At 45.7% G+C, this 23,376-nt stretch overlaps 2 protein-coding genes across 3 annotated transcripts in view; one reads left to right on the forward strand and one right to left on the reverse strand.

The window, feature by feature from the left end:
- The window catches only part of LOC128404018 (protein HIRA), a 63,647-nt gene extending 55,947 nt beyond the window's left edge, over positions 1-7,700 (reverse strand). Inside the window, exon 1 of the mRNA XM_053369259.1 lies at positions 7,475-7,700. Within this exon, the coding sequence (XP_053225234.1) occupies positions 7,475-7,511 (37 nt within the window). The 5' untranslated portion in view covers positions 7,512-7,700. The remainder of the gene's footprint in view (positions 1-7,474) is intronic.
- Positions 7,701-13,096: 5,396 nt separating this feature from the next.
- On the forward strand, positions 13,097-20,136 carry MRPL40 (mitochondrial ribosomal protein L40). Of its 2 annotated transcripts, none has more exons than XM_053369295.1 (4): positions 13,097-13,248; positions 16,168-16,251; positions 17,233-17,388; positions 19,611-20,136. In XM_053369295.1, exons 1-4 carry the CDS (start codon positions 13,178-13,180, stop codon positions 19,918-19,920), a joined length of 621 nt encoding a protein of 206 aa, XP_053225270.1. In that variant the 5' UTR covers positions 13,097-13,177; the 3' UTR covers positions 19,921-20,136. The 2 variants fall into 2 exon arrangements, with proteins under 2 accessions (XP_053225270.1, XP_053225271.1); XM_053369296.1 differs by lacking the exon at positions 13,097-13,248 and adding an exon at positions 16,965-17,119 and having other exon boundaries at positions 16,197-16,251.
- The last annotated feature ends 3,240 nt before the right edge of the window (positions 20,137-23,376 follow it).

The raw sequence follows: 23,376 nt of genomic DNA on the forward strand, positions 1-23,376 counted from the left end.
CAAATACCCAACAATCAGCATTCTTATGAACAAGTTGCCTAGTTATAGTAATTTCCCTAATGACAGCTTGCCTTGGTTTGGAATGCTTGTGTAGTTTGGGACAAAATTTTCTTCCGTAACTATCCAAGCTACAGCGTTCCAGCCCAAAGGCACGCCGCACACAAGCACCAACCACAACAGTACATTATGCTGCAGGAACTAGCGTTTACTCTTCTGTTTCCCCCTGAAGTCAATATCAACTGCCCTAAGGTTCACATTCCAAAATTGTATGGCCCAGGTTGCTTTCTGTCTCGTTATTTTCACAGTTACGGGGTTTCCTACCTTTGAAGGGGTCATAACCAGGCTCCAACTAAGCCTTCTGCTATTAGCGTTTGGAAGTGTGCACTAGCATTCATGGAAGACAAGATCTGATCTAAGGTAGGTCACAACTAAGGCTGGGCAATATCTGGTTTTCAGCTTCGTGATATATCACCAGTTAAGCATCCTGGCAAATAGAAGGGGAAGAAATGGAGGCAGTGAGAGATTTTACTTTCTTGGGCTCCATGATCACTACAGATGGTGATACAAGCCACGAAATTAAGAGACGCCTGCTTCTTGGGAGAAAACAATGATAAACCTAGGCAGCATCTTAAAAAGCAGAGACATCACCTTGCCAACAAAGGTCTGTATAGTTAAAGCTATGGTTTTCCCAGTAGTGATGTATGGAAGTGAGAACTGGACCATAAAGAAGGCTGATTGCCAAAGAATTGATGCTTTTGAATTATGGTGCTGGAGGAGACTCTTGAGAGTCCCATGGACTGCAAGAAGATCAAACCTATCCATTCTTTAGGAAATCAGCCCTGAGTGCTCACTGGAAGGACAGATCCTGAAGCTGAGACTCCAATACTTTGGCCACCTCCTGAGAAGAGAAGACTCCCTGGAAAAGATGTTAGGAAAGATGGAGGGCACAAGGATAGTGTTCTCGAAGCTACCAGCATGAGTTTGACCAAACTGCAGGAGGCAGTGGAAGACAGGAGTGCCTGGCGTGCTCTGGTCCATGGGATCACGAAGAGTCGGACATGACTAAACAACTAAACAACAACAACAAAGCATCGCAATATACTGATATATCACAATGTCAGAAATAAGGATGGAGCTATGTAAAGGCATTGGCTGGCTTCATGCTTTTTCCCACATTGCAATTTTTGCATAGCACACACCCACACCCCATGATTTGCAATATATTGGCCAGGTCAAAAACTATGAAACCAATATCACAATTTGGACTTCAAACCCATTTTGGATGCTATACTGACATACCATAACCCAGCCCTAGCCACAACAGCGGTTCTACCACAATATATTTCTGCTTGTATATTTAGGTTTTTGTTTTGTTTTTAAAAGAGGAAATAAACGAGGAAGAAAAAGCACAGAAGCAACAGAAGGTGAAAGGAACTCTTTCTACCTTTGACACTGGTGCAGAAAACAAAATTTCAGTAGGTACAGCTTTTGGCCTAGCTAACAAATTGTACCTGCCAAGCCTATACAGTCACAACAAGAGGAACATAAAGAGTGTTAAAAACTCAGAATATAAGCTAATCGCCAAATGGCACCTTAAACCTAGGTTGCACTTGCCACATTGGAATGTCCAGGCGCCTTTTTCAAAAAATAATAATGAGAGGTATTATTATGATTTTTCATTTCATTTCTATACCACTTTGTATTTTAAAGAATATTTGGGGGAAACCCTCAAAGTGGTTTACAACGCATTAAAATATAAAATAAAACAATCCAGAATAAAACCAATTCTAACTTCAAGTAAAATATTTTAGATCCTTCTATAACTGGCATTCTGCTTTCCCCATATTTATTTACCAACTTAATTTATATAGCTGACCCAAAGCAGAAGTACTCTAGGAAGCCAGTGTAGGACCTGAGAGATCAGGGTTCAAATCCCCACTCAGTTATGAAGCTAACTGGGTGACCTTGGCCAAGTCAAACCTTCTCAACCTACCTCACAAGGTCACTGTAGGGATTAAGTGAGATGGTGGGGTGGTCTGTGAACCATGGACTCCTTGGAGAAAAAGGGCAGGATATAAATGCAATAAATGAGCTCTTCTGCTTACCTGCTACAGGGGCCAGCCAGATGGAGATGTCAGTTGCCAGCCTGGCATCTAGAGATCTCCACATGGTCACAATTCGACCCGTGCCAATAACAAACGAGCCTGGCTAATTTCTTACACTGGACTGAGGGTACTGTCTAGGTTTGGGCAATGCCTGGCAAACCCTATCCAGTTCCATGACAGAAGAAAGCAGATAGATACTGTATTTTTCGCTCTATAAGACGCACTTTTTCCCCTCCAAAAATTAAGGGGGAATGTGTGTACGTCCTATGGAGCGAATGCAGGCTCCATGGCTTCAGCGAAAGCAACGCTGCGCTCTGGAGGCTTCACGTTGCTTTCGCTCAAGCCTGGAGAGCGAGAGGGGTCAGTGCGCACCGATCCCTCTTGCTCTCCTGGCTTCGCTTTGCTGGAGAGGCACTGCACAGCTTTCCCTCTCTGCGCAGCGCCCCTTCAGCGAGGAGGAGAAATGGAAGGGGCTCCGTTTCTCCTGCCGCTTCGCTTAAGGGGCGCTGTGCAGAGAAGGAGAGAATTTTTTTCCTTGTTCTCCCCCTCTAAAACCAGGTGCATCTTATGGTCGGGTGCGTCCTATAGAGCGAAAAATACGGTAAGTGTAGTAAATAAGTACACCTTGACACTTTGAAAGCATTCTCATCAAAAGTCACACTAATTTTCTTTAAGGCATCCTCTCCCCGTTTCCCCAGGGATAGACGATATCAAGAACACAGACTGCATCTGATACGTTAAAAACTTAAGCATTTTCCTTTCACTTTGTTAAAACATCTCTGTTCACCTATCCTCTTCGGAACTGGTACCTTTTTTTGCACTTTGTGAACCATGAAAACTTGCCACTTTTTGAAGGCCCAACACAAGATATTACTCAGACACCGAAGAGGACCACGGCATAAACCAATGCCTCTGAGCATTTTCAGTCGGAATTCTTAGCGTGGTTAATAGTGATCTTCAATATCAGCGACTTTGCCGGAGTCTTTTTTCGAAATCCACAAGCAACAGACCTCTAAAGCAGGCTTAACTCAAAAAGGGCAGCCCCGCTGGATCAGACTAAAGGTCTAATCTGGCGTTCTGCTTCCTACAGTGTCTGAATAGATCATAGATGTGAGCTTCCCAGAGGCCAGCAGGGCATGAAAGTCCTAGCCGAGGGATGCCAACCCCTACATTCTTGCAGGGAGGTCTTTGCCACATGACCCAACCTTTTCATTGCTGTGTATGTGTGTTTCAGAGTGGGACCGGATCAGCCTTTACAACAAATTTCTAAAGGAGCTCTCAACTGCAGCATTATATATGAAATCACACAGAGATGCAACGTTAGAGCATGAAACCTCTTCCACAAAGCATGGGGCTTCCGGTTAAGTAAGCTTGCTTCATAGACCAACTATTCTAGGCTATTGACAAAGAGTGATTTGAAAAGGGTAAGACAATGAATGCTGCTCAGTGTTAAATAGTAGAACAGGCAGGGAAAGAATTATGTACCCATCCAGAATAAATTGTGGACGTATGCGCCCTGGGAATTCCTTCCAACCTGCTCTAGCAGGACTCTAGGTAAAGGGACCCCTGACTGTCAGTCGAGTCGTGACTGACTCTGGGGTTGTGGCGCTCATCTCGCTTTATTGGCTGAGGGAGCCGGCATACAGCTTCCGGGTCATGTGGCCAGCAGGACTAAGCCGCTTCTGGCGAACCAGAGCAGCGCACAGAAACACCGTTTACCTTCCCGCCGGAGCGGTACCTATTTATGTACTTGCACTTTTAAGTGCTTTCGAACTGCTAGGTGGGCAGGAGCTGGGACCGAACAACGGGAGCTCACCCCGTCGTGGGGATTCGAACCGCCGACCTTCCGATCAGCAAGCCCTAGGCTCTGTGGTTTAACCCACATCGCCACCCACGTCCCTAGCAGGGCTCTAAAGCACCCCTGAACAACAGCAAGCTATCCTAACACTAAACCACCCTAAACACCAAAAGAAGTCGCACCAGCCTGTCTCTGCAGACCATCAGGTAAGGGGATATTTCTGAGACAAGGTAAATGATACGGTATCCAGCTGAACCTCTGCAGCATGTGGTAGGTGGGGTGGATTACTTCGCCCCTCTCTCCTCAAACACACAGACTTCCAATTTCCTGTCCTTCCAGATTAAAGCTCAACTCTCTGATGCACTTGTCTCCCGTGCTGAATAAATGGACAGAGCAATGGTGACCCACTTTAGATGTTATTTAATCCAATAAGACACACACCCGCACTGAAAAAAACACTTATTTTTACTGATGCTGTATGCAAAGAACAAAGTTTAATGCTGCAATCCTAACCCCACTTACCTGGGAGTAAGACCTGATGAATTCAACAGAACTTACTTCTGAGTAGACATGGTCAGGACTGTGCTGTAAGCACTGCAGAAGCTCAGAAATCTGGGTGATGCACACCTGGTAAGGGGCTTTTAAAAAGTTATGCTCCGCATCCTCAGACTATGCGCTTTCTTGTGTTCTGTGCATCGGGTAAATAATATTTAAATTAGGCCTGGTCTGATGCAGTAAGGAGGTTTGCTATGCAACCCAATCAGCCTGTCTGGTCCAGTGGAACCATTTATTCACATCCTATAATCTAATTCTCTCTGAATGACAAAGCAACGAGCCTTGGGAACCTCTCTGGTCAATCTCCACCCCAAGAGGAACAACAGCATTTTAAAAACTGTAGATCCTTTCTTTAGCCTGATCCACATTCCCACTGTCACCATACAATCAGGCGTTACATATCAGAGCAAAGGTGGGGAACTGTATGTGACCCACAGTCCAAATCATTATCTCCCTTATCACCTCCCCGCTTGCCCCAGGCCACATTTGACAGGAAGATGGGGCTGCCCCACCTGTTAATCACCAGACATCACAGTGGAAAGTGTCAAGGATCAACTGATGGTCTCCGGTCCTGTGAACTTAGTACTGTGAACAGCATTCTGCAAGTGCCAAGGATCAGCTGATTGCTGGAGCTTGCCAAGTCAGGTCACTGTCACACACAGCCATTTGGGAATATAAGCGGTATATACATACATACATACATACATACATACATACATAATGGCCAACTGATCATCATGGTTTGTAAAGCCAAGGGCACAGTGCTTTGCAATACCTGCAAACCCTGTTTCTGCTCAGCCACATCTTTACCTGCAACACACCTGATCAGGTGTATGGGAGGTAGGTATGACTTGATCAAAATGGCCTCAAGGCTCAAACAACATGACCCCACTCCACCCCCCACAGGCCCTGTTTCCCACTGCTGTCATGGGGTATGATTATACTGCAGCAGTATGCTATTAACACCTACTTAAAGTAGCACAGAAAAGCTCTTTCCTTGCCCTGCTCCTTTCGCAAACTGTCAGATTAAGGGCTTGCAGTTGACATCTTGTAAAACTTACTTAGCTTAATGCAAAGAGCTCTATGGGGTTGCTTTGCTTTCCAAGCTGCACAAGTGCAGTAAAGACTTGCGCCAGCAGTTCTTTAGAGCCATCTTACCCCAAAATGGCAACTAGACATCCCGTTTTGGCAACTGTAACCTTGGTTTAAGGAGCCATTTGGCACCTAGCTTTGTATTTTATATATGTATATGTATATGCAGGGACACGGGTGCCGCTGTGGGTTAAACCACAGAGCCTAGGGCTTGCCGATCAGAAGGTCGGCGGTTCGAATCCCTGCGACGGGGTGAGCTCCCATTGCTTGGTCCCTGCTCCTGCCAACCTAGCAGTTTGAAAGCACATCAAAGTACAAGTAGATAAATAGGTACCACTCCGGCGGGAAGGTAAACAGCATTTCTGTGTGCTGCTCTGGTTCGCCAGAAGCGGCTTAGTCATGCTGGCCACATGACCTGGAAGATATAAGCCAGCTCCCTCGGCCAATAAAGTGAGATGAGCGCCGCAACCCCAGTCGGCCACAACTGGACCTAATGGTCAGGGGTCCCTTTACCTTTATATGTATATGTATATATGAGTTTCCAACACTGCATATGCTCAGAAACTTTCAGAGATTGCTCTGTATGTCCCAAAGTATGGTCTGAAGGCATGCAGAGCCACTACTTTTCTAAAGCTAAGCCACCCTGGGTTCCATGATGGAAGTAAGATGGAATGTAAATGCAAGGAAATAAAATAAGTAAAAGTATTACTCAGAGAAAGTCACGTTCACTGAACTGCACCCTGGGAACCCCTGTTTCACACCAAGTGTGTGGGGTATGCCCAATGGATACCTCAGTAATAAAGAGAAGGGGCCACCACTCTGCAGATGCTCAGAGACCCTTCGGAGACAGATTGACAACCTGATTCAATGCAAAGCAGGATCCTAGGTGTGTGCTATGGAACACCCGTCAACTGCATCGGGGCTTCCTCAGCAACAGAGAAAGGAGTGACTCTACACATGCCCAGAGATCCCTCGGCTTCTCCGGACCCCAACTGAGGATTCTGCACATACTCTGAGTTCTTTAGGAGGAGAGGAGGTGTGTTTGTATGTGAAACTCCACACATGCCCAGATATACCTTGACTTCTCCGGAGCCCAACCGTGGAGGGCTGCACATGCCCCGGGCCAACCCTACTCCTTTACGGGAGAACAGGTGTGTGCATGTGTGAAACTGCACATGCTCAGAGATCCCTCGAGCTGCACGTGCTCTGAGCCAACCCTTCTCCTTTAGGGGGAGAACAGGTGTGGGTGGGTGTGAAACTCTGCACATGCTCAGAGATTTCTCAGCTTCTCTGGAGCCCTACCATGAAGGGCTGCACATGCTCCAAGCCATCCCTAATTACGGTATGTAGGAGGAGAACAGGTGTGTGGGTGTGGAACTCTGCACATGCTCAGAGATCCATTGAGTTGCACATGCTCCAAGCCAACCCTAATTCTTTAGGAGAACAAGTGTGTGTGTGTGGTGGGGTGGAACTCTGCACATGCTCAGAGATCCCTTGAGCTGCACATGCTCCAAGCCAACCCTAATTCTTTAGGAGGAGAACAGGTGTGTGTGAGATTGAGAAACTCTACACATGCTCAGAGATCCCTTGAGCTGCACATGCTCCAAGTCAACCCTAATTCTTTAGGAAAACAGGTGTGTGGGTGTGGAACTCTGCACATGCTCTGAGTTCCCTTGAGCTGCACATGCTCCGAGCCAACCCTACCCCTTTAGCAGGAGAACAAGTGTGTGGGTGGGTGTGGAACTCTGCACATGCTCAGCCCTCCCCCTGCTTCTCCGGGGCCTGCCCGAGAGGCAGGGCACATGCACAGAATCCGGGAGCACCTCCCCAGCGCCTTGGGCGTGGGGTGGGGTGCGTGGGTCGGCTCTCTGCACATGCTCTCGCACACCTTGCCCGAGAAGCCCCGCGTCCCCCTCTGGCTCACCGCTGTGGTTGACCCAGGTCGGCTTCAGGAGCTTCATTTTCCTCCTCCTCCTCCTCTTCTTCCTCCTCCTCCTCCTCCGCCTCCTCCCGCCGCTCGGGTGCCTGGGCCTCCGTGTTGAGGGCGGCGGCAGGTCGGGGCAGGCTCCGCGAGGCTGGCGAGGGAGCTGCGGGTGCTGGGAGCGGCGGAAGGCAGGCGAGGGCTGGGGAGTCGCCGCCGCCGCCGCCGCTGGCCTCACAGCCGGCGCCCCGCCGCCATGGGCTGCCACCCTCCTCCTCCTCCTGCGCTCGCCCCGCTCCCACCACCGGCCGCCTCCTCCGCCGCCGCCTCACGGGAGCTCCATCCCGGCCGCCCGTCCCGCCAGCCACCCCTTCTGCCTCCGCCCGGCAGCATCCCCCGCTCCCGGCGGCTCCCCGGCAACGCCGGAAGTCAGCGGAGGGCGACGACCTAAGCGGCCCGGCGGGAAACAAGAGGCGACGCCCAGGGAGGAGGCCGGGGGCCGGGGCGGGAAAGGGCGGCTGGGCTCGCTCGCTCGCTCGTGGGGACGGGGCGATAGCCAGCGTGGGGAAGAGGAGGAAGGGGAGAGCAGCTGCAGCCAGCTAGCTCCCTGGGCTCCCCTTTCCTGAGAGCGGGGTGGGCTGCTGGGGGGCAACCAGGGGTCCCTCCTGTGCTGTAGGATACAGGATTGTCCCTTATTCCAATTGGAAAATGCTGTCTCCTATCTCTCTCTCTCTCTCTCTCTCTCTCTCTCTTTCTTTCTTTCTCTCTGTCAAGTCGTGGGTCTTCTCTGCGTGTCTGGAAGGGTGTGTGAAAGGTCCAGAGGTTGCATTATTATTATTATTATTATTATTATTATTATTATTATTATTATTATTAAAGGTCCAGTCGTGATCGACTCTGGGGTTGCGGCGCCCATCTCACTTTATTTTTTTCCCTTAAAATTTTTCCCTTAAAATTTTTTGGGGCCCCCAAGAGAGTGGGGCCCTAAGCTATAGCTTGTTTAGCCTATACGTAAATCTGGCACTGGCTGGAGTGCAGTTAGGAGTCCCTCCTGTGCTGTAGGATACAGGATTGTCCCTTACTCCAATTGGAAAATGCTGTCTCCTATTTATTTATTTCCCTCTCTTTCTCTCTGTCAAGTCGTGGGTCCTCTCCGCGTGTCTGGAAGGGTGTGTGAAAGGTCCATAGGTTGCATTATTATTATCAGTTTACAACGGGGCGGAAGCAGAGCCGGATTTAGGTTTGATGAGGCCCTAAGCTACTGAAGGGAATGGGGCCCTTTATATGTCCAGCTGTCCTTTGTCAGCAACAAATTGTCACTGTTTTTTGCGTTGAATATATGCTATATGGTAATTTACGGACCTAATAGGTATCTAAAGCACATGGAGAATGTAGGCACCCTATATATAGAAATGAGCAAACCAGTGATATTTTAGGGAGCAGGCCAGCAAGCGGGCGCCTACACAACACAAAACACTGTTGCTGTATGTAGGTTTGATTTGTTTTTTATCTTATATTTTGGAAATGTACATTGTGGTTTTTTCCCCTTAAAATTTTTTGGGGGTCCCCAAGAGAGTGTGGCCCTAAGCTATAGCTTGTTTAGCTTATACATAAATCCGGCACTGCTCCTGTGCTGTATGATACAGGATTGTCCTTTATTCCAATTGGAAAAGGCTGTCTCCTATTTCTCTCTCTCTCTCTCTCTCTCTCTCTCTCTCTCTCTCTCTCTCTTTTTCTTTCTCTCTGTCAAGTCGTGTGTCCTCTCCGCATGTTTGGAAGGGTGTGTGAAAAGTACAGAGGTAGCATTATTATTATTATCAATTTACCATGGGGTGGGAAGGTTCACAGGCTATGAAGGACCTGCTCACAAATTTATTGACAGCTGCACGAAGTATTATAGCCAGGAAGTGGAAGGGGAAAGCAGAATATAAAATGGAAGAATGGCATAAAGAGGTGTGGGATATAGCTAATAATGATAAATTGACATATGCCATTAAGGTAAGATGGGGGATATGCAGGAGAAATGATTTCGAGACGCTATGGAGGGTGTTTGTAGATTTTGTACTGTTAAAACGGAAAGGGGTCAAACCATTGCCAGAGGTGTTGAAATTTTGGGAGGTTGGGTAGTTACAATGGAATGGTCTCAGTGGTGGGGTGCACATTTTTATTCTTATTTATTTATTATTATTACTTTGTCAAAATAAAACAAGGAGGAGGAGGAAAGAAAGGTCATGTAGTTAAGGGTAGCCAAGCACAGACAGATTGGCAATTTTTCGTGTGTGTGTGTGTGTGTGTGACAAATTCCAGAGGGGTCATCTTGTCAGGCTGCAACAGATTGGAATGGATTGCTTTGAAGTGACTTCAGGACCAGACGCAAAATAAAATAAATGACATGACACCCCCCCTCTAACTGCCCCACCCTAGCAGTTATTCCTGAAATGGTTCATTTGGATATTGCCATTGTTGCCAGGGCTGCCAACACCTGTCGGTCCCAGCCAGTAGGGGAAACAGGGGGGGGATAGGAGTTAGAGTCCAACACAAATCCGGATGGTGGGAGCTGGGAGTCCAACACAAATCCTCACTCCTAGGGTATGAAGTTGCTTCAAGACCTGCTATACTGGGAAACCTGTGGTCCTTCAGATACTGCAGGAGGACACACCCCACACCCAACTCTCTCATCATCTCCAACTATTGGACTTGCTATCTGGGACCGAGTGCATTGGGTGTCCAACAACATCTAGAAGGCCACAGGTGTATGAAGTTGCCTCAGGACCTGCCTGCGGCCCTCTAAATGCTGCAGGAACCTCAGCATTGAGAGATGGGAGCCCAGCAACATCCTGGATATAGCAGGTGTTGAAATACCTTCATATATCAGTTGTGGACCTCCAGTTGTTGCAGGGCTACAGCTTCCATCATCCCTGGCTGTTTATTATGCTGGCTGGGGCTAGTGGAAGTGGGAGTCCAAGAGTGACTGAAGAGCACCACTGGCTCTCGATCTCTGCTGTATACGTACTGTTGACTTCCTCACAATCCCAGTCGCTATTATTCCCCATAGTCTAGATGGAGACTTTAGGCTGAGAGAGGACAGGGAGACAGCACAGACACACCCCACCTGAAGCAAATAATAAATAAAGAAACCTTTTGTCATTTTTTCCTCCTCTGTAATTATATGATTTTATGAAGGGCTTGATTGTCTAATTACTGACTTGTACAATTTTGTGCATGTTTACTTAGAAGTAAGCTGTTTTAATTTCAATTAAACTTAACCACAACTGAGACCAAGAGTGTTCAGGTAGCTCTGCATTAATTCTATTTTAATCATCCTAAAAACTGTCTAATAAAGTCTTTGAATCTCATATATCCCAACTCATCCATAGAATTGCATAAACTTTATTTATATACTTTACAACATCTCATAAAGTATCTAACACCTTCTGAAGAATACGCTGCTGTGTGGAAAAATATAATAAAGGATTCCCAATTCTGTATATGTTTCTGTTGACCACCTTAAACTATATCATTGCAACTTTTATTTCCATTCAACCATTGTCAAAATTTAATATTTAATAGTTGCATAACAAAGCTTGATGCCAGCATTCATATAGATTGTCATATACACAAATGCTGTTGGTTGATTGGCAGGTGGAAACGATTTGGGAGAAATGGCATCACAGGCCAAATTGGACACTCTAGTCAGCCAAGATTGGCCTGCAGGCCAAAGGTTCCCCACCCCAATATACATTAACTCTCAGAAATGTTCAGGTATGTTTTTGTGTGTGTGTTTTTTAATAAACAATAATAAAATAAAATTGGTTTTCTCTTTTTACTTGCATTTTCATTTCCATTACCTCTTATGGTATCCAACGTTTATTTGCGTTGGTGCATTTCTACCATAAATAAAATAAACTTTCAGTTTTAGATTCACATTTTTTGCATCTCTGGTCTAAATTTATAGCACCTGCTATGCTATTAACAAATCTCTCATATACTAGTGCACAGTGGAAAAAGCATGCCTCACTTTTCATACACAGTACAGTACAGTACAGCATACTTCCAGATATCATACATTATGAACACATTGTTAAACACTGGTCTGAGCCTGGCCCATCTCCTTATCAAAGAGATTCAAAATGTTGCGCAACAGAGGAATCTCACGCAAGTGATTGCCCAATCTATTGTGCAACGAAGTTACCAGCAACCTTACGTGTTCTCTTGTGCAACAATGTTATTCCAGCACAAAACATTCTTGAGCGGAACAAGAATACCATTAAGTGACTTCAACAGTGTTGTATTGAATATAACATGAAATGTTACGCTTCCAAGCCAACACAGCTATGCGACTTCCTCCAGCTTATTGGACTCCAACTCCCATCATCCCTGACCATTGGGCATGCTGACTGTGCCTGATGAAAGTCGTAATCCAATCACATTGGTTCCTCCTCTCTGCTCTAGAACTGTTACTTTCCCATGTGCAACAAATATTGTTCCCCCTCATATGCAAATGAATGCAGATTTACTAAGTCGATTACAATATATAATGAACTGACTACAATCCTTATATAGACTTTCCAGGCAGCTAATCCCATTGAAAACTGTGGAATGCAAAAAAAGAAAACAAAACAAAAGAAAACTGTGGAATGCATTTTTCAGTTTACATTACATTAAATTGTCCTATTAAAAATAGGATTACAGACCTTTCTTTAAAGTATTTAAAGGGAATTAATTTAGACTGCAATACTATGCACAGGAGTAAGTCCCACCAAGTCAGTGGGGTTTTAACTTCTGGGTGGATATGGATAGGACTGCACCAACAGACTGCTACTGTGCTTAGAACTGGTACCACAAAGTGTGGCATATTGAATTTATAGAGAAACTAGCCACTAACCCCCAAATTGCGTGTTTTACATGGTACATCAAAGACAGACAAATTAACTTCAAATGGGAGCTTTTTTAATTAATTATAAGAAAGACAATCCACAACATCCTTCCTCATACGATGTAAAAATCAGGAATACTTAACATCTGTATTACTAATGCATTCCCAACATGTACATTGTGCTTACTTGTGATGATCTTATCCTTTTATATCTTGCCATGTAAGCAGTTTTCCTGGTCTTATTTATCTTGTCTCCTCCTATAACTGAGTTTTACTGATGTGTTATTATGGAGAATGCCCTATGTCTTGCTTGCTAACATTTAAAAATTATTATTTTGGAGAGGGTCAGTGGCAAACAGCCTTTTTCGTTCCATTGTTACTTGTTGCACTCACCAACCTTTGCAACCGCCTTTTAAAAAATAGCAAATATCTGTACTGCTGAAGGCGTTTTTTAATTAATCTGTACCTAGATATGATTTTTCAAAGTAAATAAATATATACAATAAGAGCTAAAGAATTGGAGCCTTGGGTTTCTACTGTTCCCTAGATTAATATACAGTAATCTGAATTCCCCAAAAGTCTGGGACAGCCAATAAAAGAATGGAAGACAACCTGTAGAGATAAAACTCTTTTATTAACGGGAAAACAACTCCAAACCGAGTCGGTTTTCCCCCTTCCGGAACCTTTGTGCCAGGGCTCCTGAGGGGGGAGGACCTCAATGGCGGCAGGACCGTTGTGCAACGCCGGAAGTGTCCCCCTTCCGGAACGGAGAGACCTGGTGCGCTGCTGCACTTGGGAAGGTTCGCTGCGCTGAAGAGCGGAGGAGAGGCATGTTGGGCCAGGTTGTCGCTTCTGGGGCGCTGAGCCTCCTTCGCAGCGGGGCAGGAAGCTCTTTACTTAGGTAGGGGGCAGGGTAGTTTTTTGTGTGTTGAATATATGCCATATGGTAATTTATGGACCCATTAGGTATCTAAAGCCATTTGCACATAACAAAATATGTATTTTATCAAAGTAATTGTTGAACTGAAATACAACTAAGATACAACTAAGAAGAAGCATATTAATAGGTAAAGGTAAAGGGACCCCTGATCATTAGGTCCAGTCATGGTCCAGTTTCGCTCCCTAACAATCCATAATCTACAAATCAGTAACAGAACATGGTTTTAAGTCAGACTAGCAGTTGTGGCTTGTTTGAGGGGGGAAACAAGCCACAATCTCGGATTCAGTCATAACACCAGGTCCCAAGTCCCTGGTCTTTTTCTTGTGCAAGGAGGGAGTAAGGTAAAGGGACCCCTGACCATTAGGTCCAGTCGTGGCCGACTCTGGGGTTGCGGCGCTCATCTTGCTTTATTGGCCGAGGGAGCTGGCGTATAGCTTCCGGGTCATGTGGCCAGCATGACTAAGCCGCTTTTGGCGAACCAGAGCAGCGCACAAAAACGCCGTTTACCTTCCCACTGGAGCGGTACCTATTTATCTACTTGCACTTTCGGCGTGCTTTCGAACTGCTAGGTTGGCAGGAGCAGGGACCGAGCAATGGGAGCTCACCCCGTCGCTGGGATTCAAACCGCCAACCTTCTGATCAGCAAGTCCTAGGCTCTGTGGTTTAACCCACAGCGCCACCCGCGTCCCTAGTATATTAATAGTGAAATACAATTAAGAAGTATATTAATAGTGAAATACAATTAAGAAGAAGTATATCAATAGTGAAATAATTATTAAGCTCTAACTTAAAATGATTGGGGGGCCCATTACTTACATCTGGCTTCCTCAGACTCGGCCCTCCAGATGTTTTGAGACTACAGTTCCCATCATCCCTGACCACTGGTCCTGCTAGCTAGGGATCATGGGCCGAGTTTGAGGAAGCTAGGGCCGAGTTTGAGGAAGCCCGACTTACATCATAGGAGCCTACACAACACAAAACACTGTTGCTGTATGTAGATTTTATTTTATTTATTTTTTATCTTATATTTTGAAAATGTACATCCAGTTGTTTTTTTCCTTTAATTTTTTTGGGGGCCCCCAAGAGAGTGGGGCCCTAAGCTATAGCTTGTTTAGCTTATACATAAATCCGGCACTGGATGGGGGGCAGGGTGGGAGGGCTGAACCATCCATCACCCGTCAAAAGGAAAACGTTTCCTCGTGTGTATCCAGATACATAAAAGGCATGCCTGCTAATATCAGGCCAAGAATCCGTGTAGACCAGCGTCCTCTTTCCAACATTGACCTTGCAAGAAAATTAGTAACCATGGCCTGCGGTTTGCCATTCAAGCAGGGTAAACTGCACTGGGGCATGGAGGTGCATTTTTAAAAGAGGGTGGTGTTTTTTTAAAAAAGATTTAGATCATTGTCTGAATCATTCAGGCAGGGATAGTACAGTCAGTAGAGCATGAGGCTCTTGATCTTAGGGTTGAGGGTTCAAGCCCCATGTTAGGCTAAATATTTCTGCATTAAGGTAAAGGAAAAGGACCCCTGGATGGTTAGGTCCAGTAAAAGGCAACTGTGGGGTTGCGATGCTCATCTCGCTTCAGGCCGAGGGAGCCAGAGTTTGTCCGCAGTCAGCTTTTCTGGGTCAGTGCCCAGCATGACTAAACTGCTTCTGGCGCAACGGGACACCATGATGGAAACCAGAGCGCATGGACATGCTGTTTACCTTCCCACCGCAGTTGTACCTATTTATCTACTGTATTTTTTGCTCCATAGGGCGCACCTGGTTTTTAGGGGGGGAAATAAAGAAAAAAAATTATTCCCCCCCCCAGCCCCAAAGAGCAAGGAAACCAAGACAGCTGTCTTGGCTTCCTCTTTAGCCACGTACAACCTCTCCAGCCGGGAGAAGCTGCGCGTGGCTTTGATTTTAGCCGCGGGGCCAGGACGGGGGAAGCCCGAGCTTCCCCCGACCCCAGCCCCCAAAAGAGGTCCAGGAGCGGCGGCAAGATTGCGCACAACCTCGCCGCCACTCCCGGGGCTTTTAGCCACGGGGCTGGGACGGGGGAAGCCCGAACAGGCTGCTATCCGCAAGCCTTCTGAGCCCGGCTCAGAAGGCTTGCAGATAGCTGCCTGAAGCCTGGAGAGCGAGAGGGATCGGTGCGCACCAATCCCTCTCGCTCTCCAGGCTTCAGCGAAAGCCTGCATTCGTTCCATAGGACGCACACACATTTCCCCTTTATTTTTGGAGGGGGAAAAGTGCGTCCTATAGAGCGAAAAATACGGTACTTGCACTGGCGTGCTTTCGAACTGCTAGGTTGGCAGGAGCTGCAACAGACCAATGAGAGCTCACCCCATCACTGGGATTCGAACCACCAACCTTCTGATTGGCAAGCCCAAGAGCCTCAGTGGTTTAGACCACAGTGCCACCCACGTCCCTATTTTCTGTATTGCAGGGGCTTGGACTTGATGACCCTTGTGGCCCTAAGTTGCTACCTATTGGCGGTTTCAAATACTCAGGTTGCTCCTGTGACATTGCTGTGCACTGGGCAAATGGTGAGACACCACTGCTTGGTCCAACCCTCAGTGGCTATGCCACACAAAAAATGAAAAAAGACGTGATGGGCCCAATCCACAATCCTTTATGCCTTAGCTTCAGTAGGTTGGTTTGAAACATTTGCAAACAGGAGTAGACGAAATGACCATCACAGAAGTGAAGAAGGGTTTGCAGTTGGGTTTGTCACTGGACGTTGCCCACGATTGGGGCGCCAGGGGCACAAAGATGGCATAGAGGAGGCTGAGCTAGATTTAAATGAGGTGTTGGGTGATGCCTGTAATCTTTGCTATTGGGTGTGATATATTAATATGGGAATGAATGACATATTGCTTTATTTCTTAGTTCTCAGCTAATCTGGAATGTTCAGGTTCGAGCGAACCACTGGCAGTCTTCACTTCTCGGGCTGAGGGCAGCACTACCTATGAGGTAAAACCCACGTCAGCTTTGATCTTATAGGTACACAACAAGCCTGTGGGAGTGAGTGTGACTGGCCCAAGGTCACCAGTGAGCTTTGTAGCTGAGTGGGGAACTGAATTCAGGTCTCCCTAGTCTGACAATCTCAGGGTTGTGGGTTTGAGCCCCATGTTGGGCAAATAGATTCCTACATTGCAGAGGGTTTCTAAGGCGAAAATTTTAGTCACATTTACCTGGGAGTCAACCCAGCTGAATACCGCAAGATGTATTTTTAAATAAACATGTGTAGGTAAAGGGACCCCTGACCATTAGGTTCAGTCGTGACCGACTCTGGGGTTGTGGCGCTCATCTCGCTTTATTGGCCGAGGGAGCCGGCGTACAGCTTTCGGGTCATGTGGCCAGCATGACTAAGCCACTTCTGGCGAACCAGAGCAGCGCATGGAAACACGGTTTACCTTCCCGCCAGAGTGGTACCTATTTATCTACTTGCACTTCGATGTGCAACTGCTAGGTTGGCAGGAGCAGAGACCCAACAATGGGAGTTCACCCCGTTGTGGGGATTCGAACTGCCGACCTTCTGATCGGCAAGTCCTAGGCTCAGTGGTTTAACCCACAGCGCCACCCGCATCCCTTAAACATGTGTAGCATTGTTTATTTGAGAAGAGTTCTGTGTATTTCATGGATGATCAAATAAAACAGGGAAGGGGAACTTGTCGCCTCTCCAGATGTAGTTGGACTCTGGCTACCATCCAACATGGCCAGTGGGCAGAGATGATGGGATTTGTAGTCCAATGTCTGGAAGGATACAAGCTCACCAATCCTGCAACATAACGTATAGTTTGAAATGTTTTCGGTCCAGCCTGTTTTTGAAACCAGCAAGGTAATCGTTCAGAGGCATTGTTGGAATGTAGCATATAGTTGGCCTGAGTGATAATATTGCATGCCTATAATTGCCGATAAGAACTCTTTGAAGTGTTTCTCTGTCTCCATTAGAGCAGAACCAAGGAAGAAGAAGAAGGTGGATCAAAAGAGAGATATAGCCATAAGAGACCGGTTGAGGAAGAAAATTAAAAAATTACAAAAAGCCCCTCAAGAACTAATTCCTATTGAAGACTTTATAACACCATTCAGATTTCTAGATGAAAAAAGGTAATTATCAGGGATTCCCATGCATACAGTGTGGCTGCAATATATTTTGCATGGTTTGCAAAGCAGATTTTCAGTATTTTGTTCTCTGTAAGGGAGGTGATTCTGGAGTATGAGTATTAATCTGTTTTAATTATGTGAAAAAATTCAGCTGTGTGCATGTTTGAGAGAGGGGATAGTTTATACTTTTGCTGCATTTGTGCAATCATATTTCAATTTAATAAGCGAAGTACCGTATTTTTCGCTCTATAGGACGCACCCGACCATAGGACGCACCTTGTTTTAGAGGGGGAGAAATTCTCCCCCTCTCTGTGCAGCGCCCCTTCAGCGAAGCGGCAGGAGAAACAGAGCCCCTTCCATTTCTCCTCCCGCTTAGCTGATGGGGGGCTGCGCCTTAGCTGAAGGGGCACCCGCTGCGCTCTGGAGGCTTCAGGTTCCTTTCGCTGAAGCCAGGAGAGTTTTCAGGCAGCTATCTTTGAAGCCTGGAGAGCTGGTGCGCACCGACCCCTCTCACTCTCCAGGCTTCAGCGAAAGCAACGCGAAGCCTCTGGAGCATGGTGGGAGCGCTCCTTCTGCGCTTCGGAGGCTTCGCGTTGCTATCGCTGAAGCCAGGGAGCCTGCATTTGCTCCATAAGACGCACACACATTTCCCCTTAATTTTTGGAGGGGGAAATGGGCGTCTTATAGAGCGAAGAATACGGTATTTTCCTAGCATATACGGACCCTTCTCTCTCATCCATTTGCATGATACACCCTTTATGGGGCATGTCTCAATGAAAGGCAGTGGTATCCGACTAACCATTGTTTCTGTGTCCAGTTCTGGGTGTCACAATTTAAGAAGGATATAGACAAGCTGAAATATGTGCAGAGGGTGGCAACCAAGATTATCAGGGGTCTGGAAACCAAGCTTTTAACAGCTGAGGGAGTTGGATATGTTTAGTCTGGAAAAGAGACTTGGAGAATATACAATAGCCGTCTTCAAGTATCTGAAGGGCTGTCACATAGAAGATGGAGCAAGCTTATTTTCTCCTGCTCCAGAGGTAGGACCCAAAACAATCAAGTGACAAGAAAGGAGATTCTGACTAAACATCAGGAGGAACTTTCTGATGATAAGAGCTGTTCGACAGTGGAACAGATTCTCATGAGAACTGCTGAAGTTTCCTTCCTTGGAGGTTTTAAGGAGAGGATGGCTGGCCATCCTTCATGGATGCATTAGTTGAGATTCATTAGTTTTGGTTTAAGAACGGACTTCCAGAACGGATTAAGTTCGTAAACCAAGGTACTACTGTACTTCATAATATGGGATATGGTTGTCCAAAGGAAGCCAGTGCTAGCCTGAGACTATTGTATCCGAGTTCTGATTCACTTCTGATTCACTGACATGTTCAAGGAGTGGATTGGATATTAAATAGCACTGAAAGTTTCAGCAATCAGTAGCTATTTTCATGTGAAGACAGAATATGGTGAATATAGCATGTTGCCTGTCTCAGACCCTTGGTCCATCTAGATTAGAATTGTCTCACTTCGCATCTTTCCCTGCCCTACATGGAGATGTCTGGGATTGAAATGGGAAACATCTGTATTCAAAGCAAGTACTGTTTCATACAAATTCCTTGTTCATGATATGGGTTTCCTTGTTTCAGGATTACAGTTCTGTGTGGTGTAAGTAACTTACAAGATAATTGATGCCCCCAAATTACACTGATCAGCCAAAGGGTATTTGTTAAGGCAAGGGAATTATTAGACGCTGATGTTGCTCAGCTTTAATGTAACAGAAATATTTCACAATAAAGAGATTCAATGTCAGTTTGGCTTAAGAAATTTTAGCTCTCGTAGTTTCACCTTCTGAAACAAGGATTAACAGCTCAGGAACTTGTGCAGGTCTTGTAAAAAAAAAATCTTCCAACTGGTTGGCCCCAAGTATGTAACTGTGTTTTGTAGGAAGGAACTAGACAAAATAGCGGTCAACTGCAAAGGGGATTCGGATATTTAATTTGGCACATTTTACCTGAGAATCTTCTGCTATTCTATTGTATTTAATGCAACAAATAATTTTAGTAGCCGTGACCGTGGTTTTATTGTTGGTCTGTGCCCGATGATTTTTATGGTTATTGTTGGTTTTTCTTTTTCTTTTTTCTTTTGTTCTCCTTCTGAGTGATGCCATGGCCTATGGCTAGTGCAATTAAAAGTTTAATTGGAAATTGTGTTTTGTTTTTCTCTTTTAGGGTGCGAGACACCCCTCCGCTCTCCCCCGAGGAAAGCGAAAGGCGAGCTCTGCTTATGAAGAAGTGGTCATTTTACAAGCAAAAGCAGCACGAGGCAGAGAAAGCTATAATCAAATCCCTCGTGGATGCCCAGGAGGCAGCGTTAAGAGAACTGCGCCTTGAATCGGAGGAACTGTACGAGGCAGCAATTCAGCGAGACGATGGTCTGTTCCCTTTTGAGAGGCAGGAGCTTATGCACTCACCGCCGCTGCCTAAGTATGAGGCTCCCGAAGGAAAATGTGTCGACGTCACCAAAGTATATACACAGTGATTCGGAAACGTTGCCAAGGAACTGCTGGAAGATTCAGCAAATGCAAAACACAGTAGCATGAACAATGTGTGGTCGTTCATTACTTCTGAATTACCAGAAACGAATAGAACACATCACAAGAGCAAGCCTCCCTTTTAGAATAGGGTACATTCTAGACATCCACTATCCTTCTCTCTTTGTGCAAAGAATATGTGACATAAACAACATTTTTATGATAATTTTTTTTTGTCATTTTTTCCTGATTAGTAGCCAACTTCTGGTCTGCCAGCTGTTGTGTGGAGTACAACTGCCATGGTTCCTCACTGTTGATTATGCTGTTTGGGGCTGATGGAAATTGATTGCTTAGCCACCTTCGCTCTGAGCACCAGCTTGTGTTCAGCTAGGATATGTTATTGGGTCTACATTCTAAGTAACGCTATGCGAGGAGGAGGAGGAGGAGGAGGGAAGGGTTCTTTCCGGCTTCTCATAGCAATCCCTCTTGAGCCCTAGTGGGTAGGGCCGCACCCCACAACAAGGACTCTGGGAATTGAAGAGATGGAGAGGTTGGGAGATGGTACATCCCATGTGGTTACCAGCCATTTTGAATTTTGAGTGTGCGCTGGGGACATGAGTCCCCAGACAGCTGCCATGGGAGGGTGGCATAACACATGGTAGGCATATATTGGTGAAGCTTTTCCCATACAGTGGTACCTCTAGATACGAATAGGATCCGTTTCGGAGCCCCGTTTGCATCTAGAGGTAAACGTAACTAGTGACGGCGCGTCTGTGCATGTGCGTGTCGCTTTTTGCCACTTCTGCGAATGCGCCCAACGTCATTTTGAGCGTCTGCGCATGCACACACGGCACTCCGTTACTTCCGGGTTGCCGAGGAGCGCAACTCGAATGCGCTCAACTCGAAGCATATTTAACCCGAGGTATGACTGTAATTGTATTTCCTATGAGAAGAGGCTTAACCAACCTCTTGTATGTTATGTAGAAAATAAGCGGCAACAGCACATTAAGGGCAAGAGGGAAACAGCAGCTCCTTAGGGCTTTGGGATTCCTATCACTTGGGCTCCAAACAACTCACACACCAATCACAGGTCTGACCACTCGTTGTCTAAAAACACAGACAGGAAGGAACAACCAGGCTCCCTCATTTCACAAAAATCCCTTGGAAGGATTTCTGCACATTTTTTTTTTTTTTTAATTTAATATTTATTAGGATTTTCAAAAAACACACAACAAACAAGAACAAGAAATAAACAAAACAAAAGAGAAAAAAACAAACACAAAAATACAAAATATTCAAAACTAAACAACAATAAAAACACATAAAAGTTTCTGATACTTATTGTTCTTAACCTTATTTCTCAGACCTCCTCACACCTCCCCTTCTTGTATTCCCATTTAAATTGTCAGTTCAGCAAGTCCTTAACTTATTTCTTTACCTTAACTTATACATTTATTCTAACTTACTATTGTTTTACTTTCCTTCTTTTTTCCATTTCCTCCATTTATTTTTAACAATCTTATTTTCAATTAATTTAAAAAGAAAAAACCAATTTTACCTTATTAAAAACACACATCCATACTTATACCCCATTAATTATTCTTAAACCTTTTTCCTGAAGTCGACCGACATTTCCCTTCCACGATTTGCCCAATTTCCTTACCATTAACTAAATTATAAAAAACAAATTATCCTTATACACCCTTTGGATTCCCAACCTCCGCCCACCCTTTCCCCGGTTCCAGACCCCAACCAATGTCCATCAGTCTTTATGTTATTTATTTAGCCTGGAGATCTCACGTCCGAGGCCCTTATATCTCTCTCAGTTCCTTTCCGCCGGTCTCTTTGATGGTCCTTACTGTTAAGCCCCAAGTCTCGGAGGGGCTCCGGCCCAACAGAATCCATGTTGCTTCCAGCCAGTCCTCCATACTTAAAAGCAAAGCCTATGGGGTGCTCCAACTCTTGTTTCAGATTTCTTACAGATCCAAATGTCCCCAAAGCTCCAGCTTTCACCTTCAACCAATTTGTAATCCTCAGGTCTTCAGGTCTCCTCCCGAGGAGATCTTTCCATTTTCCAGATTCCCATTCAGACCAGGCTTTCCACATCCAATTTTTATTATCCTTTTTTGTCATCATGTCAGGCCTCATGTTGTAACTCTCCTTTAACTCCTGCAAATCTCCTGCTCCTCCTTCATTTTCTTCAAAAACAACACATTGCTCCATCGTTTCTACGCTTTCAGTTTCATTTATTTGTTCAGTTAAATAGGCTTCCTGTTTCAAGTCCTTATCAGGCTCCAAGCTGTTGTTTACTGTCCAGTGTAGTAATGATACGTTTGTAGACAAAGCATTGTATTCATCTTTCAAGTTTCCCAAGAGAACGAAAACTCTGTCTAGTTCTGCTTGGAATTTACATACTCCAGTCATTTTTGTAGTGTAATGTCCTTATTCCCCCTCTAGGGGGATTTTAGTTCCTTAATGTTCCTTTCAGCTCAAAACCAAAAGTCCAGTTATTTTGTATCAGCCCTCCTTGTTTTTAACAAAGTTGTACCAAATAAACCAGCAGAAACAGCAGAAACAATGTTTTCTTTTTCCAGCTGACAGCTAGCTGACTAACAGCTCACTTGACAGCTGTCAAAATCTTCCATACACCAGGCTTTCTCATAGGGCGTTCCCGGGTCTGGGGGGGGGGGTAAAATTTCAGTCCCCAAGTTCTTTTTATCCTCCAGTAAATCTTCTTATAGTGTCAAAACCGTGAAATCAAAATCTTTTCATTAAAAAAAACAAGAAGCAAATTCTTTCGACCTTAGCTGCTCAGTCCTTTGCTTTAAATTGTTTACAAAGAGGGGGGGGTGACTTCCTTTTTAGCCCCTTCCCGCTCGTTCCAAATCCAGAATTAAAATTTTTTATAAAGTCCCAATCTCCGTATTACTCACGGGTTTATATTTTAGAGTCCAGTCGATCTTGGAAGAAGTTGGCGCTCTCTGTCTATGGCTTGCGGCTTCACTCCGTAGGCGAGGGAGTACTCTCAGCACCACGCCTCACCCTGCCTCCGTTCCGAAGCCTTTAAAAAGGCTCCGTCGCAGATTGGGGGGGCGCAAATGGTGCCCGCCGAGTCTCTGTGTTCACAGGCATCCGCGCCTGTGATTTTAAGGGTCCCCGCTTCGCCGCAGCGGCCAGACCCAGACGCTACGGAGCCGATTCCCTCCGGAGCTCGGAGGGAATCCGCCATTAAACAATGGCGCCAACCCGGAAGTATTTCTGCACATTTTGCTTCATAACTTTCTAGGAAGGATAGAGACCTTTTAAAAAAATGAAAACTCACGAGTCTGCGGCTCATGTCAGGGTGCCAAACGAAGGTCTTCCCCAGGTCCCATAGCACCAGGTTAGCAGCCCCAGCTTTATCACATATTCAGAACGTATGTGCTGCATTTGTAGTACAGTCAAACCTTGGTTGTCGAACGTAA

The sequence above is a fragment of the Podarcis raffonei genome, chromosome 16, assembly GCF_027172205.1.
Source record: "Podarcis raffonei isolate rPodRaf1 chromosome 16, rPodRaf1.pri, whole genome shotgun sequence".
In the NCBI taxonomy this organism is placed as follows: domain Eukaryota; kingdom Metazoa; phylum Chordata; class Lepidosauria; order Squamata; family Lacertidae; genus Podarcis; species Podarcis raffonei.